We start from the raw sequence: 25,775 nt of genomic DNA on the forward strand, positions 1-25,775 counted from the left end.
GGGCAGCGGGAGGGAGCGGGGCAGCCAAAGGCTGGGAAGGATTTACCGGAGGTGCCCAAGCGGTCACAACTGCCCCAGGGGATCCGCTCAGCTCCCTGCTTCCAGCAGCACTGGAACCAAACTGCGAGGGTGCAATCAACCACCCAGCCGGCGGAAAAGCCTCTTAAAGTTGAGCCTGGCCCTGAAACACATCCCTTCCTTTCCAATTTAGGTGATGCCTGCAGGTCTACGCAGCTGAGCGAGACCACCCGCTCGACCATCCCGTCTCACTGGGCGGCCTCCGGCATAAAGAGTGGTCACACAAAGGGGTCATCCCCGGCTGAACTGGGGCTTTGGCCCATAAAGGGAGCTCAGCCGACGGACCCAACAGATCCATTTGGGCTGCGTCCCAGAGATGCCACCAGGAAACCAGTTCCGACTGTCCCCAGCTGCTCCTGGCCAAAAACCTGCAGGGAACATCGAGACGAGGACACCAGCTGTGGAGCCACCGCTCGGCCTCCCCTGCTGAGTAGGGACAACGCTGAGTAGGGACAACGCTGAGTAGGGACAACGTCGTTCTTTCCTCAGGGGCAGCTGGATCCTCCCGGAGACTCAGCCCGAGCACTAGCCTGAGGAGGGACTCCTCCAGCGAGTGAGCAAGGTGCGGAGCTGCCGTCTCTGGAAGAAATGGCTGCCGAGCATCCCGGCTGCCATGTTCACGTGTACAACGTCCTCAGCAGAGGACAGACTTGCTCCTCACAGCAGAGCAGACACGGTAACGGGGCCAGGAGGGAAGATACAAGACATAGGCAGAAGGCTCTCCAGGGGAGCCCCAAGACCAGATAGGAAGAGTTCCGTGTTCTAAGGGGATAAATATTTGCCTCGGATGCTTTTTATGTCCCATAAAATACACCAGAGAAAAAAAGCCAATTCAAACCCTCGGCTGCGTCTTCAGATCGTTCTGTTACCAACTTAGCTAACTAGGTGTTCCAGGGTGCTACCCCAGCAGCTTTCCTAGCACCCATCCTGCCTGAGGGCGTCTGCTTCCCAGGTCAGGCAAAGCGCTCTGCCAGTCACCTGGCAGGACAGCACAGCCCCGCTCCGTCCAGGTTTCCACTCCTCTGCTTTGTACCACCACCAAGAGATGGGAGGAACGGGCTTTTAACAAAGACAACATTTTCCGGGAGTTCCCGGAGGCTTTTATTTACAGACTCTGTTTGTCAGAGACTAGAGCTTCCTGGTTTCTGTCTGATGCTGCCTTGGCCTCTCTAGTCTGTGAAATAAGACGCCGGTGTCAGGTCCAAGCTGTCTCCCTTCAAAGGGACACGGCTTCCCACTGTAGCGTGGCAGAAACGTCAAACTGGAGAGACCTCTCTCTTCTGGCTCAACACCCAGCCTGGAAAGCAACTTGTCTGCAGTGTGTGGGATCACGGGCTGCAGGAGAGTCCCGAAGACACGCAGGCATTCCAGCGTAACGTGGATGACGGTGTCAAGCCAGAGCTGCTCCGCAGGGTCTTTTCGGTTGAGTTTCCAGGGCCTGTGTCTCTGGAAGAAACTGTTGGTCTGCCTCACGCACAGGGCAACACATTCTAAAGCCTTGTAGATCTGGAAACCTTCAAAATAACTAGCCACCTGCAGAGGCAGAGAAGCCACAGATGCCACGAACTCGTAGTCTTCGGCAGAAGCCATACCTATGCCGTTTGTCTCCCTGTAATCCAAGACCTTCGGAAAACAAGACTCTGAGAAACACGGGTAAGTGTTGCTGGGGTTAATGCTGAGGGCCGTTGAGCGATTCAGAAGCCCCCCGAGCGCATCTGCCAGTTCTGAATTCACCAGCTTAACAACCTTCTCATCATAATAGTCACAATCCCGCTCAGGTACACCCTGCCTTAGCAGGAAGTACCGAAACCCATCTAAAGTGTACCGTCCGATACAAGCAGAGGGGTCGATCACGTTGCCCAGGCTTTTGGACATCTTCTGCCCCCGGACAGTCCAGTGGGAGTGCACAAATATCCGCTCGGGGGGAGCCAGCCCGGCTGCCATCAGCAGCGCTGGCCAGTAGACAGCGTGAAACTTGAGGATGTCCTTGCCCACGACGTGGTGCGCAGCAGGCCACCACTCACCGTGTCTCTCAGGGTAGCCCACCACGCTCAGATAGTTCACCAAGGCATCTACCCACACGTAAATAGTTTGTGTTGAGTCACTGGGGACCGGGATACCCCACTGCAGCCGGCTTCTCTCACGGGAGACGGACAAGTCTGGCAAGTCCTCATCCAGCCAGCGGAGCACGTGCTGGTAGAAAGGGTCAGGGGAAATGGCGCGTGGGTTGTCCCGGAGCCACTTCTGCAGTGGATCCCGGAACGCTGAGAGCCTGAACATGTAGTTCTCCTCTTTGGTCCAGTGCACCTGAGAAGGCAGGACAGAAAAGAATTACGGCCCAAACGCTTGGCAAACAGTTCTACAATTTGCACACAGCATTCTCAGTGTGCAGTCTGTGGCACGCTCCCTCTGCGTTTGGATGGCTCCCCACCGTGCCTGAAGCCCTGGGTTCTTTCTGTGACTCGTGGGAACGCCCTCTCCCGAGACACCGCCTCCCTGGGTTCCCCAGGGCAACACCAAGGGCTGAGGCACCTGGCTCAGCACTCTGCTGTTAAAGATGCTCATGCCCCCAGGGAAGGAAAACCTTTCTACCTGCCAGATTTATGTGTCATCAGGCAAGAATTATGGAGACGAGAATAAACTTTCTTAAAAACGTAGTTTTGCGATAGTAGAAAATCGTGAAAAGACAAAACGACATTGTTAATGTCGTACTAACAATCCTGGTGGGTGCCTCTGCTTTTCTCCTAGGTGCTACATGCCTCTTTTTCCCCAGTTTAAGCATTGGTGCATCTTAGTTGCTAACTCTGTTAGCTTATAATCAGGTTAAAGTACTGACAGCGCTTCCCCCACACATTTCAATTCATTAAATGACACATTCAGCTAAATCAATTAAAACCTTGTGTGTAGACAGGGTATGAGTGAGCTGTGTGAAGGCACTCGAGATCTATGGCTAGGTCAAGAATTCTAACCTTTTAAAGCTAAATAAGGCTCTAAGATGAGAACGTACAGGCTTTGGCATCACACAGGAGAATTTCAGTTTCTAGCACTGAACCCAACAACTTCGGCCTGAGCCAGGAAGCGCCTCACTCGACATGAGCCGTAAGAGCCTACCACACCGCAAGCTGAGGTCTCCCAAGGAATAATCAGTCCTAGTGGTATGGAACTGCTTTATGATGTACTTGAATTTATCTCATTTCAGTAGCAGCCAGTACCAAATACTGCCTTTGCTAACTTGATTAGAGGTTCAGCCCAAAAGAAATACTCTTCCCTACACAAATCATAAACAAGTTACACAAAAACGTTTCCCCACCCCCAAATTCTTCATGTTTTTCTGTAATCTTTTCCACTTTCTGGGTACCAGCTCTCAGCACTCTGCCCAGGACTAACACCTTGCACAGAGCCAATGCCATGTTGCCCACCCAATATTCCCTTTTACACAATCCAGTGATCCTTTTGGTAACAACTCAGGACACAAAAGCCACCTCAAAGTGGGAAGGCAATCATTTCTTCCGAAACGCTGACCCAGCCTGGCGTTTGGCTCTGAAGAGCTCAGCTCACATCACCTGCTGAGAGCTGGGCTACCTGCCACCTGCAGAAACAGTGGGCAACAGGCGAGTCGAAAGCCGTTCGGTGGGAAGAGGAAGAGAGAGTAGAAAAGGCTGTCTCCTGAGAACTGGTGTGTTAGAGCCTGGAGCATACAGAGTGGGTGATAAAGGGTGGAGTAATTATAACAACCCGCAAAACCGGCACCTTTGTTCAAGGCTCGCCTGCCAACACTTACTGGAATACCTGCCCTGCAGAGAAATCGGCGTGCCGGCTCTCCTGCCCTTCACACAGCCCCGGCCCGAGGAGCACAGGGCAGCTCGGGAAGTCTCTGGTCCAGCCTCCTGCTCACAGCAGAGTGGCCTGCGGGGCTGGGACAGGTTACTCAGGGCTTTAGGCAGGCACACCTTGAAAACCTCTATGGCTGGAGACCGCAGAACTTCCCCAGGCAGCCTGTTTGCTGCTTGGCTGTCCTCAAGGGGAAAAAGTTTCTCTGTAAATCCAGCCTGAACCTCTCTTGTTTCAACTTATGCCCATTCCCTCATCCTCCTGCCACGTACCATTAGAAGAACCTGGCTCCACCTTCTTGACAACCTCCTCGTAGCTACTGGGGAGCTTCTGCCACTAGGCCCTCCAAAATCCCCCCTGCTCTAAGGCTGAAGAAGCCAGGTCCCTCAAATGGCAAGTGCTCCAGCACCCTCACCACCTTGGCGGCCCTCCACTGAGCTTCTTCCTGTTTCTAAATTGCGTTTCCCGTATCGGGGAACGGAAAACTGGATGCAGTACCTAGATGTGGTCATTAGAGTGCTCAGTATAGGGGGATAATCACGTCCCTTGAACAGGGATTGCCCCTGTTCATGTAGCCTGAGATGATCCCGTTGGCTGCCTTTGCTGGCTCACGTTCGGCTTGTCCTTTACCAAGCTCCAGGGTTTTTTCAGCACGTGCCCTGGACAGTCAGTCCCCAACTCATTTCCTCACCAGAAAGAGAATCCCTGCAGCCCCAACTGCCTCCCGGCTGGACCCGAGCAATGAATGCAGTACATGCAGCTCCCCTCCCAGCGAGTACGGACCAGCACACTTCTGGTCCTGCAACACAGCATCCGTGCACTCTGCAGGTAAACTAACCACCAGCCCAGCCCAGAACGAGCCCGTAAGGCAATTGCCATGGAGACAGGACGGGCCCTCCCAGCAGGGCTGGAACCAGCTAAGAACTGGGACACCCCTGGATGGGGCTGCCCCCCTCGCTGCCCAGGACTGCCCTGCCCTCTGGGTAAGGAGCTTATCCTAATGCCCGGCCTGACCCCGAGCACAGCTCCTGGCATCGCGACCCCTTGGTCCAGCACCCGACACCCCCAAGAAGCATTTGGTTTGTGCGCTTTGTAACTGTCCTCCAACAGGAGCTGTGGTCAGCTTCTCCCTTCGCATCCTGTTTGCCCAACAAAACTGGTTCTCTCTACCCTGTGTAGGCTGGTGCTCTGTACCCTGACCACACAGGGACCCTCTGTGGCTCCTCTCCAGGTTCTCCGCACGTTGCCCAACACAAAAGGGCAGTAACAGAGCGAAGGAGGAGGAGGACTTCCTACAGAACAGACTCTGATCTCTCAGTGTTTGAGGAAGACCTGAAGAACATCATTCGAAGACAAAAATACATTTTCACCCCCAGGCTCTACTGGATACCAAAAATCAGAGACTCACCAGAATACGGGTTTTATGGCATGTTGTAAACTCCCCCTTCTCCTTCACAAAGCCCTCATGCAACAAACTACCCAGCTATCTCATCCCGGTTGGAGATAAACACCTACAAGCTCTTCCCTCCACCTTGCAAGATCTCCTCTGCACCACGCACACTTCCATTTCTCTTGGACAGTTTGACATGCAGCTAATGCAAGCAATTGTTCTCAGGCTACGTTTGACTTTGAAGCCTCCTGCCTCCATTTTAGATCTAAAGAATGATTTATTTGCCTGGAAATTTGTATTTTCCCCAGCTACGTCAGGTGCTTTATCAAGAAATATTATTTGCCAGCACATCCCTTTCTGTGTGACCTAACACTCCTCTGCCCCAGCCTCGTACAAATATCACAAGAGCATAACTTCCGCTTCGCTCTGAAGTACGATTATCTGCAGCTGCAGAGTAAATCATGTAAGCCCCGACGCTGTACAGAAGATGCAGCAGCAGACAGACCCTAGGTCAGGTACCACGCTCCCGGTTGCACCACAATTCACTCACCAGACTGGACCAGAGGCAGATGATGTGACGGTGTTTTACGTCGGGCCAAAACCCGTGTAACGAGACTGATGACAAGTGTCCAGAGGCCAAACTGAATTGCCTTACAAAATAGGTGTGAAACTCCTGGCACCCAGCGAACCCCTCAGTTATAAATGCCTTTATCCTTCCGCACAGCTAATACCTTTCATCGCTGCTTTAAAGCCCCATTTGAGGCCAGCAGCCTGTGGGACCCAGCAGCCGCTGAGTCCCTCCCATGGCACACGGCTGAAATTTGCATCTGCCGGTGCAGTCTCGGCATCTCCCCTTCACGTAGCCACACACCGCTACAAACACAGAACAGACGTTCTGTGAAATGCAGGCGAGTCTCCACCAATGTGAATTACAAAATGCTTCAGAAAGCATTAAGCACCCCCAAACTTGGCCAGAGCAGAGCAACAGATGAGCACACAGTGCTTCCGCGGGAGTGGCCGCGCTGGATGGGGCCGGTGCCGTTACCTGATGGCCGGTCTCCAAAGACACCTTGCACGGGCGTCCCTGGGCATCCCTGCGCTCGGCGAGCTGGCTCTCGGGCAGGAAACACTCCTCGGGTGTGCAGTACCAGCCCTCGTAAGACCCTTTGTAGAGCGTCCCGCTGTCCCGGAGCGCGCCCCAGAAGTGACGCACGGCTCGCTGGTGGCGGGGCTCGCTGGTGCGGGTGAAGTCCGTGAAGGAGACGGCGGCCTGGGTCAAGGCCTGGCGGAAGAGGCCCGAGACCCGTTCGCAGAGCTCCGCAGGCGACGTTCCTGCCGCGGCCGCGGCCTGCTGGATCTTCAGCCCGTGCTCATCGGTCCCTGAAACGGCAGAGAGGCCGGGGTGCCGCGGGGGCCGTGGGGAGGGGGCGCGGGGGCTGCCCCCCCCCCCCCACCTCCCGAGGGGACACGGGGGGGGGCTCGGGACGAGCGTGGGGACACGGGGAACGGGGGCAGCCTCCCAGCCGCGGGGACAGCGCCGGGGGAGGCCAGTGAGCCCCGGGAATGAGCCGGAGGACGCGGGTCAGGCCCGGAGGGCCCACGCTCACCCGTGGAGAGGCGGCCCGGGCCGGCGCCGCGGAGGCCGCGGTGGCGGTGCAGCGCGTCGGCCAGCAAGGCGGAGTAGAGGTGCCCGATGTGCGGTGGCCCATTGGCGTAGAAGATGGGCGTGGAGAGCAGGAGGCGGCGGCCGGGCCCGGTGGCGGTCGTGGTGGCGGCAGCGCGGCGGGGCGGGCGCGGGAGGCGGCGGGGCGGACGCAACATGGCGGCGCCACCACAGAGACGGCGGGGCAGAGGGACCGACCGGAAGGATCGACGGAGGCTCGGCGGCGACGGCCAATAGGGAACGGGGGGCGGCGCATGCGCCGTGCGGACCGCGGGGTCGGGCCGGCGGGACCGGGAGCGGCGCGAGGTGACCGGCGACATGTTCCGCTGCCGCGTGGCCGCCTCCGCGGGGGGTCTGGCGCGCGCTCTGCGCCCCCTCAGCCCCGCACCGCGGGGCCGCGCCGCCGCCGGTGAGTCAGGGCCGGCGTCCCCCGGCATGGCGGCGGGGCGGGCAGGGCCAGGGCCAGGGCCAGGCCGGTGCGGCAGGCCCGGGCCCGGGGGTGCTCCGTGAGGGTGGCGGGCGAGGCCCCTGCCGCTGGCGTCCTCCCACAGGCGCGTCGGGACGCCCCTTCCCGCGGCGCCGGGCCCGTGTACCTGGGCGGAGCGGCGGCCACCGCGGAGGCGGGTGGCGGTCGGGACCCGCGGTTTCCCGGAGCTGCAGCTGGCTCGGGGGCTCTGGGCTCCCGTTAGGCCGGGACGGGGCACCCGGCCCGCGGTTCCAGCGGCCGCGGGCGCTGCCGAATCGGGTAATTTGAACAAAAAGGCTTTTGGCGGCGAGATCGGCGCGGGGCGTTGCTCAGCCCCCGGGCACCGGCAGGACGGAGGACCGGGCTGCACCGCCGGCCGCACCGGGAGCGCTGCGGGTGAAAAACGCGCCGTTGCTGGCGGGGCCGAGGGCGTGGAGGTGGGGGTGCTCGGCCCCCGGGGACGGCAGGGAAAGCTGCTGCGGTCTGGGAAACGCCGAGCGAGACGGAGCAGCGGAGGGTGTCCGTGTCCGCCTGGGCGCTGGCGGCCCCGCTGCCGGTTCCTGCCGCCGATCCCGGCCTCCGGGCAGAGACCAAGGGGGGGCCGCAGCTGGCATCCCACCCGTTCTGCAGAAAAGCCCAACCGCTTGCACTCCTTCTGAGCGCGGCGCTCGGCGCGATCCCCGTGATTAGCTCCGATTAGAGATCCGATTGGGACAGGCGGGAGCCTGCGATCGCACTGCGTACAATAAGACGTTACGTACAATAAGACGTTACGTACAATAAGACGTTACGTACAATAAGACGTTACGTACAATAAGACGTTACGTACAATAAGACGTTACGTACAATAAGACGTTACGTACAATAAAACCTTGCGGGGCTGCTCGGCTCGGGGCGCGCCTTGGCTCGCTGGCAGGCGCCTTCGTCCCGATTGGCAAGCCTTCCCGCTCCTCTCCGTTTGGGATGCCCCTTTTGTCAGCGGAAGCCTCCTCCTGCTCGTAGTTTACCTCCGCGGAACAAGCTGTGTGTCGGCAAAAAGATTTTTTTGCTGGTAAAACCGTACCTGCCGCTGGTCCCGACGCGGTTACGTTAGCCTCTGCGCGCGCGTGGTGGAGCAAAGTGGCACCTTTGGGCCAGCGCCTGCCTCTGAGAGAGGAGGCCCGGGGAAGGGCGTAAGAACCGCAAACACGCGGTGCACGCACACCTCGGGCGTGCTCTCCCGGCGACGTGTGGCTCAAAGGCCCCTTCGGCTGCAGACAGTCTTTCCAGCTTCCTAGTAGATGTTCCTGCTATTAATTTGTTCGGTTACTCTTTGATCTTGCAGATGGTTTTGGTATCCACGGCTGCCTGGAGCCGTCTGTTGTGGCAGAGCATAATTCACTACAGTCACTCAGATGTGGTACTGGGTGTTTCAAACAAGTAGCTTGTTTACTTGGTTTCAGAAATTATTTGGTCTCTAAATTTCCAAACGTAACTTTGTATTGACAGTCTTTTTGTGTTTTTCTCTAATAAATTGTATTCCTTAGGCAACTTGTTGCAGCGCTGGAAGGTTCCCATAAAACTGCAGATGAGCAGACAAGTGGCTAGCGCTGGTGTGCCCGGGGGCAAAGGCGATAGTTCTGTTTTTGTCCTTATTGTGGGCTTATCAACGTTAGGAGCGGGTGCCTATGTAAGTAGAAAGGTAGTTCATGGAAAGAAGCTGCAATGCATCTCTCCTGTCGAGCATTTGCTGTATTTCAGCTAACTTTATGTAGCTCTTTATCTCTGTAGCTATTTCCTCCTTCAGAAAACTTCAAGGGGAGCTAACTGAGCTGGCTGGAAATTAACTTACGATAATTTTTTTTTTTTTTAAGCTGTAATTTCAGTTACCTTTTAGTTTTCTCTGTAGTACAGACACTCTTTTTTTACATACTATGACCAACCGCAGTTCTGTCTGCTGTCTTGTGTGTGATAGTAGCATATGGTTCAGAGAGAGTTGGCTGGCATATACCTTTAATCCCAAAGTAAACCATTCTTTGCTAAATCCCAGTTCAGAACATCAGTGTTTAGCTTGTGTAAGTATACCAAATGACCCCAAAATTGGTGAGCGTGCATTTGTGTCCCACTCAAAAGATTCAAAAGGATAAAGCTTTTCAGCCCGACTTGGAGAGTAAATCACACTCCCAGACAGCTGAAGAGTAGCGGCGTTCCCTAGGAGTGGGTGGGTCCTAAGTTTACATCACACAAATCTTTGTTTCAAAATTCTTTCTCTTAGAGGATCATATTCATTAAAAGTTCTGAGCCCTAATTTTGTCCTAATGAAACTTCCCATGCAGAAAGCTCCTGGGAAATAAAGTTCAAAACAGTGCGTGGAGGAAAAGTCTTTTTCTATTCCCTTTAAGTATTCTTTGCTGTGCCCTTTTTTCGAAAACCAAGGTAACTGAAATTACAAAGCACATTCTGCTTTTCCCAAAATCTGTTTAATCAAGAGTCCTTCTTAATATTCCGCTCTTTCCCTCTCTTCTCTTTCATTGCCTGTCTTCACCTACAGTTTTGCAATGCCATCATCTAAGATGCCCTTCTAGATCACTGACGTCTTCAGGTGTTCCTGGCAAGGCTGGCAGCAACCTATTGTTATACTTAATTGTAGGAGGAACAGTCACTGGGACAGGAGCTTATGTAAGATGCTTCAATAAATGTGTTTTAACTGGGGGAGAGGGTGGAGGCGGGTACCTTTCTGTACGTCGTACCAAGTTAGCCAGTTACTGTAACTAAACCGTCTTTCTGCTCCCTGGCCTCAGATATTTCATTTCAAGGGACGTTGTCAAGTAATTTAAGTTTACAAATTTGATATTCTCAAACAGTGTACTTCTTTAGTGGGAAAAATTGCATTAGAATTAACTTTTCCGCATTAAATCTAAAACCAAAACTGTCCGTATTTGATTTGTAACCATCAGAGAGGCACAAACTAATTAACGCACCTCTTCCAATACGTCGACATACAAAAAAGAGGAAATAATCAACTAAATACAAGTGTGCTAGAGGAAAGGAAAGAAGAGAAAACTTGTCTAACTTTGTGATCTGTTCAGAGAAGAGCACTGAAACATCACTCCATTATCTGGCAAAGTACGCAGCTATCTTTCTGACGAGAAAGAACTTGGCATTGTCCCTTTGGAAAAATTTATCCTGAAGGCCTGATTGGATATTTTGCATGTATATAATAGTAATTTTTTTTCTAAGGGATCTGATTTAATTTGCTGTATGCTGCCCTTCAGACTCGCTTAAAAACTTCATGGTCCTGCTTGCAGAAGCAGAGCTGGTTTTGTTAACCCTGACTTCTATGTGTTTAAGCAAAAGGCTTTAAAAATATCTTAATTCTTTTCAATGCTGATGGGTTCTTGTTTTCTGCTATTTTTGACAATGTTTCAGTTCCCTGGATGTGCTTTTGTCTGCCTCTGCTCTTTTTCGTGCCTGGCATTAAACTCAGTTCTTGTTTGAGACTGTTTGCTATGTTATAAAACACCTGATTGTGGAGACTGGTAAAATGCAGAATGTCTAAGGGAGTAAAAGAGATTTCAAGTCCCCAGAGGAATTAACTTTTGTTCAAACATAGTTTGGATGTCATAACACTCGGTGAGCTAACAGCAAGTGGTTTGGCATCAGCCGCAGTGTTACCTGTCGTACCTTTACGTTTAGGAGGCTTTTATTTCTTGCTGGAAATGGTCCAGTTTTAATATTCTTTCACAATTCAAAATGCAGTAATTGGATAGGCGTCTGTGTTTCAGGCTGCCTTGGTAGGTTTTTCCTCTTTTCTAAACAATGCAAAATGAAAGTTGATGTTGTGCACGTGTGATTATTAGCAAGGCTGGGGTTTGCCTTAAGAAATTCTTTGCTTCCCTCTAATTTGTTAACTGTGGGGGCAAATACCATACTGTGACCTGCTTCCAGCAGTCTCATTGTCTTTTGTTCTCTGCATTACCAATTTTTCTTGGAAGTTAACATGCTGTCGTAGAAGATGTTCTCTCCTTGTCTGTAGCAGTAAATTGTATCCCCAGAACGTGCAGGCTATGCTTAGACTGTGTCCCAAGTTTAACGGCCAAATAAACAGCAGGTCAGCGTTCAAACACGGGAATCTCCTCCCGCTGAAGGCTGTTACCTAGAACAGCCGCGCTTCTGTCTCTGACGTCAGTGATGTCACCATTGCATCATGCCTGTGATGGCCAGCCTAAAGAAAGCCAGTAAGGTGGTTTGTTCTGTCCAGCTTCCCTAGGCTTTTGAAGCTGGGAGTTGCTTTTTGCCTTGAATTTGCCTTCCTTCTCTGCAGCCTTGCGTTGTGCCGTGGCCTAGCTTGCAGATAGCCTTGGCGTTCGTTTGGCTGCGTTTCCTTTGTTGCATCTGGATCCTCCTGAAACAGGTCTGCGGCCCAAAGGCCAAACGTCTGCAGAAGGGTTGACTGCTTGCTTGTGGAAAGCAACCAGGCAACTGGGATCCGTCACATCATATGGAGAGCAGATCGTTTTCTGAGTGCATTCCTCTTGTAGCTCTACATACATACCTTTAGGGACACTTTTTTCAGTGAGGTATATTGTGGTCCGTGTGCTTTAATTGAAAACAGATGGCTTTTCTGAGCAAGCAGGATAGACAAAAGCCTGTCGGGGGGGGGTAGAAGCAGACTGGTGCCTTGATGCTGTAAGACACACAAGGTAAATATCTCCTTCTCTGTCTCCAGGTATACAAAACGCTGAGAGAAAACAAAGAGCGATTCACCAGCCGTGTCACAACAATAACTACACGATCTCAAGAAAAGGAAGCGTCTCCTTCTGGTGGGTACTAGCCTGCTAGTTCTAGGTTTGGGTCTGGTTTTCTAGGCTGCTAACTTGAGACCTCTAAACCGAAGGGAACAGAGTCCTTTTGAAAACATAGACCAGCATAAGCTGTGCCTTCACAGCATTGTCGCTTCCCCGTGCCTCCTGCTGCTTCTGAGTTCCCATGTCTTCCCAGCCTAGGAGGTGGTGCTAGCTTTCCATGACCCAGAACAAGGCTGTTTTACAGATGATCGTGAGAATAAAGTAGGTTGTCTCTTGGTGCACCTTGCTGCTGTTTATGCCTTCTGTGATAAAAGGAGAAAAGCCTTAGCCCTGCTTTTGGCTTTTACCCTTATGCAGTTTGGCAAAGGCACAGTGATTCCAAAGGCACAATATGGTCTGGCAGCACACAGTCCTCTGTGCTGTGCCACGTCCCTGTCCTGCGCGTGGCGGGCTGGGCACACAAGTATTGTGCTTGGGCCACGTGCAGAGAGAGGAATCAGGACAATTAGTGAGGCTCTTGACAATGCTTTGCAGGCTGTAGGTGAACCACGCGTTGCTCCTTGAAGGTCTTTCTTAATTTATGAGATCTCAAACTGCAGTGTCCGAACTATTGAGCCAAAGGATGATATGTTTTGTATTACCAATGGCTTTAAGTCACAGAAGATAGGGTGTGTTGTGTCACTTTACTAGGAAACCGACAGGAAGAGTATCCTGCAGACAGGACAGAAAGCCGATTGCTTTGGTTTGAGGGAGAGGTTAAAACATGTTTATCAGAGCTGAGGCAAAGAGTGAGAGCCTAAATGCTGAAGCAGAGCTCTTGGTAAGTCTGGTTTTCTGGAGACTGTCCCTGTATAGAGGAGAGCCTGTTAATCCTCCGGTCTCCTAGAGTCAGCCCTGAACTGCAGCTTCCAAACTGAGTATCCTTGATAGCCCGTGCTTCGCTCCATTAAACCGGTGTCTTCTCTTTCAGATACAGGTGCTGCTTCTCAGGGCACAGCAGGTGAGTCTTGATGGTAATATTTAACTGACTGCATTATTCCTATGTACAGTTTAACTGCATGTTGCTTAGAAACAGGACCTGCATGTGGGAGGAAATGCGTTCTGGTGGGAACTCAAAAGTTGGTCTCCTGTCAGAGTACAATTACCGAAAAACATGTCTCGGCGTTTTAGGGAACTTTACTTTCATGTAAACTGTTTGCTGAATGGCCAGCGTGGAGTTTTGGTCTTGCTCACAAGTTGATTTGTGTTCTTAAAGATGACCTGCAGCTAGATCAAACACTTTGCAGTTCCTATTTTCCAAATAATTTTGAAAATTGTTTTCTGATTTGAATGACACCCAGGCCACATCTCTTCTCCTGGTGTTTTGAATAATCTTTTGGCTGTGTCCCTCTTGCTAGCTCAGCAAACTGTCCTTACTGTGAAACCTGAATGTTGGATCTCAGGTGCATGGCCTGGCCAGAGCAGAGGCCAAGTATGTTTTTGCTATCCTGAACCTGCTGTACAGAGAATGTCCTGATCTTGTGTGAAGCTTCTGAAATCATGTATTGAATGCTGGAAATCAACTTTGTGGGTCTTTGGCTTTGGAACTGCTTCACCCAGCTGTGCAAATGTAAGCAGCACTCTTAAACAGATCAATTTATAAAATGAAGCTCTTTGAGAGTCTGCTGGACAAGTAGCACCCATTCAGAGTGGGGCTTCAAACCCGTTACCACGCTGTCCAAATAGTGGTGTTCCAAGCTTGTTATGTAGAACATTCTTATTCTTAACATCTTAAACCAGAGAAAAGTAGATCTGTAATAGAGGAGCTAAAGCCATGTGATAAGAACTGTGCTACCGGCTGTTTCAAAACACGGCGATTGCCATTGAGCTCAGCTGCGCAGATCTACCTTAGAGGAAATCATTCGCTGAAATGCCACAGTTTGATTTACACAGAGAGCCAGCTTTGAGTGAAGCAGCAGCGCGGCTCTTGGGAAGTGTATTGGGGTGGAAGGGAAGAGGTGCAGAAGGTATTTGAAGGGCAGTTTGCCAAAGGAGTCGGTACGTGAAAGGCGCCTGGTGACATACTCTGTTCTTTGGGGCTGGGCTGTTCTCCCTGCTGTATTTGCAGTCAGCTGTCCAATCTGTCACCTGCAGCTCCGGGAGCTCACCCTGAGGTCCCATCTCACGTTCCTTTCCTGCTGATCGGTGGAGGCACTGCTGCTTTTGCTGCTGCCAGATCCATTCGGGCTCGGGACCCTGGCGCCCGGGTAAGAGATGCCCTGTTCCAGAGCAGACTGTGGGGACGACCGAGCACTGTGCTTGCTTCAGAGCCTCTGTCGTATGTTTTGCCGTTTGCCTGGTGTCAGTACAGCTGACGTGTTTCATGACCAATTAAAGGTGCTGATTGTGTCTGAAGATCCTGCTCTGCCCTACATGCGTCCACCTCTTTCCAAAGAACTATGGTTTTCAGATGATCCAAATGTGACGGAGACTCTGCGATTCAAACAGTGGAATGGCAAGGAGAGGAGGTATGTGTCGCTTAGGGCTAGCAAGGAGGGTGGAGAGCCTTTAATGAAAGGTTGGCGATGATCAAACTTCTCATGAGAACGCCACTGCAGAGCTCTGAAGGGCCTCAGAGTGCTGTGTGGACAAATTGCTGGGTAGATCTCTGTGTTCGTGTCTGCACTGAAGAGAGCCTCGGGGTGTGCGTGTGTCTGTGTGCAGCGCTGGCAGCTGTCAAGCTTCGCATGTGAGACTTGGCTCCGTTCTTAATACCTCTTGAATCTTGCTGCGATTCCCTTAGACGTACTCCACCGCTGGCAGAAATCCTGTGAAATAAGTTAATAGTAAAGGTGAGGGTATTTTAGAGCAGAGCTCCAGGGACCCTGGATCACATTTGGTTCTTGTGATTTTGATGATAAAGCCTTATGGAGGATCTAAACCCTTGAATTTCAACAGTGTGAAGACCCTAATTCTTAAAAACACATAAATAAGACTTCTGGAGCTCGTTATGGGTGCATAGAGTTGTCTTTGTATCATTGGTAGTTGCTGAATAGCTGGTATCGCAGAGAAAGTGGAACCCATTTGATAATGGAGCTTTTTTCAGTATATATTTCCAGCCGCCGTCATTCTATGTGCCTGTTCGTGATCTGCCTTTTGTAGAAAACGGTGGAGTAGCAGTTCTCTGTGGCAAGAAGGTGGGTACAGCACTAGCCGCTGTTCTGGCATCATATGGTTCTTCCCAAGCAGAGCCTGTGCTCTCAGCTGAAACGAAACAACTGTAGATGGTGGTGCAGAGGGTTGGCTGAGGAGGAGGATGTCCACAAGTTTGGGAAAAATCTGTATGAGGAAGCAGGGACTATGCTAATCTTAAGGACAGCATGAGTGAAGTTTGAGAACGGGAGAAGGTACGAGGAATAGTAGTGAACTGAGAGAAGATGAGAAAGAGGGAAGGGTAAGTCTGGCGTTTGGGCATGGGGCAGGAATATGTGGAGCTTAGAGACAGGGTGTGACAAAATGGGAACTGGGCTATATATATCAGTCGGGGGTGAGGTAAGGAGAGTAGCGATCGGAGTGGTGGGCTATAATGTGAGCAAGAGCATTGTGCAGAGGCAGCAGGAAGGTGGAAAAGTTTATGGTGAGATTTCTAACATATTTGCTTCCTCAATTTTTTTATACATTGCTAAAATAAGATTTCAGTGACTCCTCTTACTGCTGAACTACACTAGGTGTCTGAGTCCAGTCCTTAGGCTCAGAACCTGATCTGTGGTGGCTGCCAAAGAAGTTGCCTCAGTCCTACCTCCAGTGTCCTCCCTCCCCCCTCCCACCCCCCCGAAACTCAACGGTGGGAGAATGTCACTTCCAGGGTCGCTTCCCTGATGAGTAGTCTGTGCAGTTTAACTCGAATGGCCTACAGCACGTGGAAGCTTGAGCTCTCCTGCTTGTTCCTTTTTGCAGGTTGTGCATATGGATGTTAGAGGCAACACTGTGAAACTCAGCGATGGCACCCAGATATCCTATGACAAATGTCTAATTGCCACTGGTAAGTTGTTGGGGTTTTTCCCTTCGTTCTTTGTCTTGTGCCAGGCTTCTTATTTCAGTGGCATTTACCTGGCAAGGAAGTTTCTGCAATATGTGTCAAACACTTGGTAGAGCAGGACAGTCACGCAGACAGCCCTACCATTGAGTTTTTCACCTGCCTGGCGTCAGCCAGGTTCTCTGGGACGTTCAGAGTTTTGCCCTGTGAAAATCAGCGGCAAGGAGGAAAAGGTGACTGCCCTAGCAGCTCAGTGAAGGAACTCCTGCGCAAGCCAGCCTCTTCACATCCTGCCTATAGCAGTAGCAGGCAGAAAACTAGCTCGTGCTTGGGCAGAGCACTGCTCCAGCACCTGATCCTAGCAGTTCTGCACCCATCTGTGGTTAAAGTGAACTGGCTGACTCCAGCCAGCGGAACACGGCGTATAGCGTTACATCTTTTTCCACTGGGGTGACAGTTGGGTAACTTGCTGCTCACACAGAAGGTCTTTTCATGTCAAAAACCCAGATAGCAACGGGGAATAGAACGTATTGTAACAGTTTGGAAAGCAGAGTCCAGATTAAAGATAGCTTAGCATTGTCTGGATAGCCAGTGACATGGCCATGGTATCACTGATGTCTCTCTCTCTTTCTCTCTCTCTCCCCTTGTCCTCAGGTGGTTCCCCAAGGAACCTACCCGCCATTGAAAGAGCAGGAAAAGACGTACAACAAAGGCTGACGCTGTTCCGAAAGGTAATCTCCAGGTGCTGCTAGTCCTGGGATGAGGCTGAAAAAAATCTTCAGCTTTTTAACTCTTCTGCTTTGGCTCCAGGACAGCCTTGCCTTGGCAGCTGCTTCCCTCAGCTGGTAACCAGCAGTCCATTTGCTATTTATTCCTTTTCCTCAGGCAGGTGAAGAGGGTAGAGTCCACTAGACCGCTCGTTTGCCTCAGGCCTCAGAGCTGTAATAATGTGTGATTTTTAGTTTCCCTCCTGTATGACTTTGCTTCACCTTCCAGGCCTCTTAAAAACACGAGCAACGTAAGCTCAGCGAGTCGGTCTGGCCTGTAAGCAGTGTGTGCGCTCAGGACCGTGGGTAGGCACAGGAAGCTAGCTCAGTGCTCCAGCCTGACGCCCCTTGAATAACTTCTTCACCTTCATCCTGTGCCTCGGGACAAAGTGAATAGAAGACGTAGAAGTTGGTCAATGGACTCCGGGTTTTTGCTGTAGAGTTGCTTTTTGTTGACGAACTCCGCTTTTCTTGAAAACATGGGATTTAGAGCAGGCACGTGACCTTCTCCCTAGCCCAGTTCAGGGAATGAATCGGGAATAAGAAGCCATGTGGGAACTTCCTGCTCTGTGCTGGACCCCCCCCGAAGGTCTGATCCGCTCAACGCTGGGAAGGGAAAGATGGGTGACGTGAGCCGTGGCATCCTTGTAGTGCTCTGTGTGCTGTAGTACACTTGGGTCTAGAAATGTCATTGTAATTTCTCTTGAAAGTTAGGGGAAAATGCAGGATTCTGAGATTGCCTGGACAGGGGAAAGCTTGCGTGCACCTTTGGAAGCCAGATGGCTTTTTTCTGTGCAAAGGTGAACAGGAGGAAGGAGAAACATGTTTCCCTTTCTAAGCTGGGGAGAGAGTTGCTCTTGTTTCAAAGGGAGAAATTGGAGAAAAATATCTTCTTCTGCCATTCCTTTTGACAATATTTGAAATGGGAATAAATCTTCCTTCAGATTGAGGACTTCAAACGTCTGGAGAAGATTTCAAGAGAAGTCAAGTCCGTCACAATTATTGGTGGTGGTTTTCTCGGCAGTGAGCTGGCCTGTGCGCTGGGCAGAAGAGGTAAGTTTGCTTCTGCAGGCAGCTTGTCTGCAGCTGGCACCTCGGCAGAAGTGATAGACGCTGAACGTAAGCAGCCCGACATTATAATCTTCTTTTGCATTCCCTGACTGCTGAGTTCTAGCACAGAATTGTGGTTTGCCTGAAGTAACCTTAATACATGTGTGTTTTGTTGGCTGTATGGCCTGACCCGCCTCTCCGTTTTCTCTCATTAGCTGCTGAGCAGCCCTGATCCAAAGGTTTTTGTTAAGTTGGGTTCCCTGGGCACTCTGCAGGCCATTGCAAAGTCATTCCACCCTGTAAAAAGTTGTATTTGCTCTCTCAGTGCTAAAGCCACCCTAAAACTATTATTTCAAAGAGGTTGTGAACAACTGGATTCTTACTGTCAAGCGCATGCAGCTCTTTGAGTGGTGCCTTCATGGTAATTTTTCTACTAAGGGAAGTTTTTCTCCAAAATAGTAGGCGTTTCACTTAGAAGTCTTCTGTCTGCTATCCTAGAGTTTGCAGGTGTATGTTAAACAATGGTCAGTCACTTTGTGACTCCTGTGGAAAATCTGGGAGCCAGAACTCCCAGTTTCGGAAACTTCTGTCGAGCAACTTGCATAAAGTAAAGCGTATCCTTGTGTCCTGAAGCCTGTGCTGCTGCTCTTTATGTGCGGGTTGTAAGAAGCCTGCTCTTTGTTTTCCTTTCAGCACGAACCAGAGGCCTGGAGGTGATTCAGCTCTTTCCAGAGAATGGCAATATGGGCAAAGTCTTGCCTGAATATCTGAGCAACTGGACCACGGAGAAAGTCAGACGAGGTGAAGCCGCACGCCGGCGCTCCTCTGCGAGTGGCAGAGCTGTGGTGTTCGGGCCGCTGTGTGACATACAGCGCTCTGCTTGCTTTGCCAGGGGAGCCGCGGGAAGGCTGCGTCCCGTGCACATGGCCCAGGTGCAGAACAGAACAAGTTGCCGGTCAGGCAGCTGATGTAGCACAGGCTGCCATGACTCTGGATTTGTAGTAGTTCCCCAGGGAAAACCCAGCAAACGTGCACGCCGATGCCAGGGAGGTTTTTCCCTCTGCACAGAATGATCCCTACTGCCGTACTTGCGAGTTACTGCAACGACTCTGTAATCTGGAACCGGGGCTGTCTTACACTAACTGCCTGTTCTCTTCTGAGTTGCTCTAGCCCTGAATAATTTTATTTCTGACAGCCTAATGCAGTCATCCCAGAGTCCCTTTGAGAGGGGTTGTGTAGCCCCATGCCTTACGCGTGCCCCTTGTGAGGCAGCTGCTGTAGGGTTCAGCTGATAAAGTCGATAAGCTCTGAGATACCTTGTTCCCATTTGCTATGTTAAGTGCAGAATATACTGTGAGTGGAGTGGGGTGGAGGGAGGAGGGATGTGGTTGGGGCCGCAGCTGCAGGGCCTGATGACCCACAGGGCTGAGCAACTTTGTCGTTCATGGAAGCTGCCTTGTTGGCCCTCTGGGCCTGGCTGCGACAGAGCAAGAGGTAACGGAATGTCCCCAGTGCCCGAAAACCTGCCTTGGGGAGTTCTTGAGGATGTGACCGTGTCATCATATCAGACGTGTACTTTGGATTGCCATTTAAGTAGCTCTTTCAGACTTTTTGGCTGGGTTTCTTTCTCCTCGTGCTTCACTCAAAACTGTACTGGCGCACGCAGCAAAGACAAGGTGGTCTCTCTTGGTTCCGAACCTGGCCCCTGCTCTGCCTGCATCTGTTCGCACCAGAGACGCCTGCTTCAGCCGAAATCTGTCTTCCCCCGAGCACACAGTTACGTTGCCTGTGTTTGTTTCCAGAGGGTGTTAATGTCATGCCTAACGCTGTGGTCAAGTCTGTCTCTGTCAGTGGCAATCGGCTGATAATTAAACTGAAGGATGGCCGAAAGGTAAATAGAAAAGCAGGGAGAGGGTAAAGTTTGCAGGGGCGCTGAGAAAATTAAGATAATAATTATGAATTCCCAAACAGGTGGAGACTGATCATATTGTGGCTGCAGTAGGGCTGGAGCCTAATGTGGAATTAGCAAAGTCAGCGGGGCTGGAGGTGGACTCTGACTTCGGAGGGTTCAGGGTGAACGCGGAGCTGCAGGCACGCTCCAATATCTGGGTGGTGAGTACGTGCAGAGGAGTTCTCCGTCTGCCGCTTGCGCCGGTGCAATCAGAGCACACAGAGTTACGGGGGCTGGCGTATCTCAATGAGGTGAATGGGGCAAAAAATAGCAAGTAATGAGACCAATTGTAGTGCAGATCCTGGCGGCAGCCACGGAGCCTGCTCGTGCACCACAGCACGCTTTGTTGCTGTGGTAACGACTGCGCGAGTTTTTGAATATTTATGCTGTGTAAGAGGAGTTGGGGTAACCTAAAGATAGCACGGATTACTCTGTTGCGTAAGAGTCCCTTTGGTAGGAGTCGAGACTTTGATTCCTCTGGAAAAACGTACCTGATGCCGTCCTTATTTTTCCAAAGATCATTGAAAAATGCTGAGAAACTGGGACTTGTGTAGCCTGGGGGGTGGGATAAGGTGGTGGTGGTGGTGGTTGGGGTTCCTTGGAAAAGCTCAGTGCACAGTTAGTTCCACTTTGTTCTCTTCCCGGTGCCTTTTTGTTTGTTCATTGATTTAAGCTTTCGATGTCAATGTTCAGTCCTCACGGAATGATTCTTTTCAAGGCAGGAGATGCTGCCTGCTTCTACGATATCAAACTAGGGAGGAGACGCGTGGAGCACCACGATCATGCCGTTGTGAGTGGAAGGCTGGCTGGAGAAAACATGACGGGAGCTGCGAAGCCCTACTGGCACCAGTCCATGTTCTGGTAAGGTTCCTTTCTTCTTTTGGTATTTCTTACTTGGCCGCATTGCAGGAGCGAGGACCAGACACGCCTTGTAAAGGTTTCTGTTTCACGAGCGTAGTGAAACTACTTCAGCAAATACCTTGTACAGCTCCATGTCCCCAGAAGCTCAAGGAATGGGAGGGCCTTTGACCGTTCATTGCTCTGCCCTGACCTCTCTGAAACGTTTTCCCTTCCTGCAGGTCCCAGTTTCTCCCTGAATGAGTCCCGTTCAGCAGAGCACGTGCCAGTAAACAGCAGCCCCTCTCCTCAGAGCAGGCTAATTTGCAGGTTGAACTGGGCAGCAGCTTTTCTGTTAGAGTTATCTGAGGTTCCCCAGCACGCTGTTGGTTGCAGTTGTGTCGCGCCTTTGCTGATCAGCTGAGCTGATGCTTTAGTAGCAAAGCATCTCTGCATCCTGGAGCGTACGTGGAAGTTTGTTGTTTTCCAGAGAGGGTTATTGAGAAATGGGCAGTTCTCTATCTTTTTGAAGTTCTTTTTTAAAACGAAACACAAAAAAACTACCAAAAAAAAAAAATCCCAAAGCCTGTTAACTCAAGATCAGAAGCATAAAGTTAGTAGGAGTTTAAATATGGGGAAGAGAATTTTACTTTTCTTGGAGAAATCCCCTCAAAGATATCCCCTCAAAGTTATTTATGACTTGCTGTCATTTACCTGCACACTTGGTCTACACTGCATGGACTCTGGACCCAGAAGAGTTTCTCGCTTCCCTTTTAAACAAGAGCCCAGGAGCAGCCGTTCCCATTGCGTGGTTGTCCACGGGACGCTCTGACCACGACGCAGCTGGGGACTGTGCCTCGCAGTCCCGTGTTTTGTCGACAGGTTAGCTCGGGGCTTTGCCAGCCCTCACTGAGTGAGACTCCCTTCTTCTGGACTAAAAAAGCTGGTAAATGGCTCAAACGCCTCTTAAAACTTCCAGGATGTTCAGAAGAGACTAACGTGTGTCGGTCAGCCTGCGAACCCTGGTCTCTTGCACACCGCTCTCGTTAAGGACTCGGGGCTGGATGGAATTGCCTTGTCTTTGTCTCACTAATGCTACACGTGATTTATTTCTTTTTTCCCGCTTCACTCCTAGGAGCGATCTGGGTCCTAACGTAGGGTATGAAGCCATCGGCCTTGTCGACAGTAGTTTGCCAACAGTGGGAGTCTTTGCTAAAGCAACAGCGAAAGACACACCAAAAAGTGCAACGGAGCAGTCAGGTAGGGCCACAGCCGCGCTTGGGAGCTGCCCGCCTGCGTGACGGTGCTCGCGTCTGCGCTGTGTGGTGGCCACAGAGCCCGTCTGGGCTCACCGGGGGACATCAATCTGTCTGCTTCCTTCCTAGACCAAGCTTTAAAGGCTGGTTTTGATATTAAAATCTGATTAAAACAAAACATTCCTCCAAGAAGACACCATGTCACTCATTTACCAAAATTAAAACCTTTATTCCCAGTGAAGCCTGATTTCCTCCACAGCAATAAAATGGTCAGGTTTGGCACAAAAGAGATCTTGTGAATCTAAGCATATTTATTTTGTATGTGCTGCCTGGAAGCATTTGGTGATGGAAGTTGGGAATTGTCAGTGTTGTGCTTCACGTTAGGATTGCTTCGCTCTCGTGTTACTGAAACTGGACACAACTCAAAGGAAAACACTTCAGTCTCTTTACAGCCCCCTGCTCTTCAGTCTGCTTTCGCCATCCCAGGTTGTTTTCTGCACCGAGTGTTTGATACCTCTTCTCTTTGCATTAGGGACTGGTATTCGATCAGAGAGTGAAACAGAAGCAGAAGCCTCAGAAGTTCACATTTCTCCAGGCTCTTCACCAACGCCTCAAGTTCCCAAGCAAGGAGAAGATTATGGCAAAGGTGTCATTTTCTACCTCAGGGATAAAGTTGTGGTAGGAATCGTGTTGTGGAACATCTTCAACAGGATGCCGATTGCTCGGAAGGTCAGTACAGGACTAGTATGCTGAACAGCGAGGCTCGCTTAGATTGGGGATTTTCTTGTGGAAAAATCAATCCACCCATTTAAAACGTGGATAAATAAATGCAGATGCTCTGTCTGGAGCAGAGCTGTGCAATGGCCAGTGGTAGCCCTGTCTCAGCTGAATTGTGGGAGATGTTCTCGTGCTTTTCTGCGTGTTTATTCAAAATTCTTATAGAAACAACTTGAATCAGGTTTATGCTTCAAGCCCGTTGCATGGCTGAAATCTCAGGTCTGTTAAGTACGGGCAAGAATCAGATGCAACTGAACATCAGAGTGAAATGTCCTATTTTTGTGCTGCTTTGTCTAATGTGCAAGTGTCTAAACAGTCTTAAACATCTGTCATCCTGGATACACAGCCACAAAAAGTCAGGGTTAGAAGCAGCCTTGAGTAGGTGCTTAGTCTGTCTCCATCCCCTTAGTCTGTCTCCATCCTCCAAGGTAAGATCAGCTACGCTTAGGTCAGTCTTTAACATCTTTGGCAAATTTCAGTAGTTTAAACTCTGAGAGTGATTCCACGCTGTCCCCAGGTGATCTGTCCCAAAATGAACTATTCTTAACCTCGGAAGTTTCCATTGGTCTGTAACCTGAAGCTTTCGTGATGCAATTTAAACCTGTTCCTTCTCCCGTCCCCATGAAAGAGAGATTCCTTCCTTCCTTCCTTCTCTTAGCAGCCCTCCCTCTATCTCAGAGTGCCAAGTGTGTGCAGAGTCCTTGGCCTCTTCCTCTCGGTGCCCAAAAGATGGGTTTGCAAGTTTAAGCCACTTGTACTGGCTCCTCTAAGTCAACGCAAAGAGCCTGGCTCGTCTTCTCAGAGTTGAGATGAATCACTCATTCTCCCCAGCTGTAAAGGGAAACCCAGACATCAGGAACAAATCCTACAGGGACAGTGAGGTTGGTTTTAACTCCAGCCATTCCTGTAGGCAGTTAACGCTACATTGAAGACTCCCATATAAACGTGGCTGTAGCAAGTCCTGCTGTTGTGCCGTGGACTGCCCAAGCCGGTGCGTCACTGGCTGGTGACCACGTGCAGTCTTGCAGCACTGGTGGTGTATAGAGCGTGCAGGTTTTAATGCATTCTTCCTTCCTCCAGATCATCAAAGATGGGGAGGAGCATGAGGATCTCAACGAAGTAGCAAAGCTTTTCAACATCCACGAAGACTGAACTCCAGCAGGGGAGCAACAGGAGTGAGTAGGACAATGGGGGCGCTGGCTGTGTGCACCCCCTTATCTCCAGCACCTCCCTCTGAGTACCTGTGAATATTTCCACTCCCCTAGAATTCTAACGTTTGCACCAATAAAGTCAGATTGTTCTAAGTTAAATGCCTTCTTCCTGCACCTGCGCGTTGCTGGTTTTGAAAGGGGACTGTGCCGCTGTCAGATTTTCCCTTGTATCAACAACGGAGATGCCTGCAGAGCTGCCTCTCTCCTTGCAGCACTTCCCCGCGGGGGAGCTGGCAGTCGCTGCGTGGAGGGCTGCGCTCTTGGCAGCCAGCGCTGCCCGTGTAGGAAAAGTACATCCCGACGGGACGGAAGAGCGCTTGGTGGGGCGTAAGTAGGCGTTTGGAGCTGGGTGCTCCAGCCTGGTGGCCGGTCTAAGGTGGGGTGGGCGGGGGGGGAGAACAAGGAGACGCTTAGAGTCACTGAGGCAGGGGGGAGTGTGTGCACTTGCCCCGGGGCTGAGTCTCACCCTCCCCATCCCACCCTGCAGCCACTGAGCTCTGGGGCTCGTGCAGCTGCCCCGACCTCGTGTCCCTGGAGCTGCAGCAGAGGAAGGATGGGGATGGGGATGGGGAGGGGGTTCTGGGGCTGCAGCACCCAGCTGGGCAGGTTCCTGTTTGGGGAATGCTTGGGCCAGCCTTGGGGCCGTGTCCCATCAGATTCTGAGTAAATGCAAACATGGTGATTCTCAACCGCCCTGGGCCCCTCTAGCAGTGCTTGCTCCGCTGCTACGAGGGAAATCTTCTTAACCACTGATTGAAATTGCTTCTCGCCCAGACAGATACCTCCAGCAAGGGTCTGGCTCAACGCTCCCCGTGGGGGAGCGCCCCGCTGCTCTCCAGCCTCTGCCCCCAGCTCCCGCCCAGCTGGGGCCCACGGTTTGAGGGACCCTCTGTCCTGGGGGTGCCCGGGTGTTGCCTGGGGGCGGCCCTGGGCTGTGCTGCACCAGGCTGGCAGCCGCGCTGGGTCCCTCAAGCTCCCTCCCCACCCGCCTGTCTCTGAGTTGAGTTGAGGACTTCGAAGAGTTCAGATCTGTTGAAAATTTGGTCTGTTTTACCTAATGTCTGCGCCGCACTGCATCACCTTGCTGTCAGGAGGAACCTCCCCGTTGCGGGGGGTGTAGGAGCAGCCATGTGAGCCGCTTGCCCCTCTGGTGCTCTCCCGTTACGGGTGGGCTTTCTGCTCTCGCCAGCCAACACGGGCCATTTCCTACTCGGTTTTGCCACTGTCTTTCCTCCTCTTTTAGCCTTCTGCTGCAATCTTCAGGCTTGCAGTTTTCTGGAGTGGCTCCGATGGTGCCAACATCCCCATGGGCCTTGTCGTAAACCCCAAGAGGGTTCCTGGGTGTTGCAGGCTCCTCCACACACCACCCCAGCTACGTCTCCCTCGTCCCTGCGAAGCCTCCGCTGCTCCCTGCTGCACCACTCCTGGTGGCAATCGCTTCTGCCTTTGATCTTGGCTCTGAAATGTTCGATGGGCGTTTGCCTCGAGCTGGCTTTTTGAAGCTGGGGCAGAAATGTAATTGTGCTGTTGAAACGCGATGCTTGCGGATAAAAGGGCTGGAAGAGAAGCTGCTCCTTACCTGCCACGAGGCCACTGCCACCGTGAGGGCTCCTTCCCGCTTTACCTCCTGGGTCTGCAAATACGCTGCGGGAAACTCCCCTTTGCCCAAACCTGCTCGTGTTTTTCCCTACGTGCA

The 25,775-nt window shown here is 51.6% G+C and overlaps 3 protein-coding genes across 6 annotated transcripts in view; 2 read left to right on the plus strand and 1 right to left on the minus strand.

Moving 5' to 3' along the window:
• The window catches only part of TSC22D3 (TSC22 domain family member 3), a 430,696-nt gene that overhangs the window by 8,335 nt on the left and 396,586 nt on the right, over nucleotides 1-25,775 (plus strand). The window lies entirely within an intron of this gene.
• Nucleotides 1,137-7,139, minus strand: MARS2 (methionyl-tRNA synthetase 2, mitochondrial). The gene is made up of 3 exons (XM_075763793.1): nucleotides 6,907-7,139; nucleotides 6,345-6,679; nucleotides 1,137-2,385 (listed from the first exon to the last, which is right to left on the minus strand). The coding sequence occupies exons 1-3, from the start codon at nucleotides 7,118-7,120 to the stop codon at nucleotides 1,207-1,209; spliced, it is 1,728 nt and encodes a 575-aa protein (XP_075619908.1). The 5' UTR covers nucleotides 7,121-7,139; the 3' UTR covers nucleotides 1,137-1,206.
• Nucleotides 7,204-24,172, plus strand: AIFM1 (apoptosis inducing factor mitochondria associated 1). 4 transcript variants are annotated; one of them, XM_075763790.1, is made up of 17 exons: nucleotides 7,204-7,371; nucleotides 9,959-10,086; nucleotides 12,137-12,230; nucleotides 13,186-13,215; nucleotides 14,349-14,461; nucleotides 14,592-14,722; nucleotides 15,301-15,391; nucleotides 16,152-16,236; nucleotides 16,885-16,961; nucleotides 17,942-18,050; nucleotides 18,741-18,848; nucleotides 19,850-19,938; nucleotides 20,019-20,159; nucleotides 20,717-20,859; nucleotides 21,971-22,095; nucleotides 22,624-22,820; nucleotides 23,949-24,172. In XM_075763790.1, exons 1-17 carry the CDS (start codon nucleotides 7,281-7,283, stop codon nucleotides 24,018-24,020), a joined length of 1,824 nt encoding a protein of 607 aa, XP_075619905.1. In that variant the 5' UTR covers nucleotides 7,204-7,280; the 3' UTR covers nucleotides 24,021-24,172. The 4 variants fall into 4 exon arrangements, with proteins under 4 accessions (XP_075619905.1, XP_075619904.1, XP_075619907.1 ...); XM_075763789.1 differs by lacking the exon at nucleotides 9,959-10,086 and adding an exon at nucleotides 8,955-9,097 and having other exon boundaries at nucleotides 7,207-7,371; XM_075763791.1 differs by lacking the exon at nucleotides 7,204-7,371 and adding an exon at nucleotides 8,955-9,097.

The sequence above is a fragment of the Balearica regulorum genome, chromosome 11, assembly GCF_011004875.1.
Source record: "Balearica regulorum gibbericeps isolate bBalReg1 chromosome 11, bBalReg1.pri, whole genome shotgun sequence".
Taxonomy (NCBI): domain Eukaryota; kingdom Metazoa; phylum Chordata; class Aves; order Gruiformes; family Gruidae; genus Balearica; species Balearica regulorum.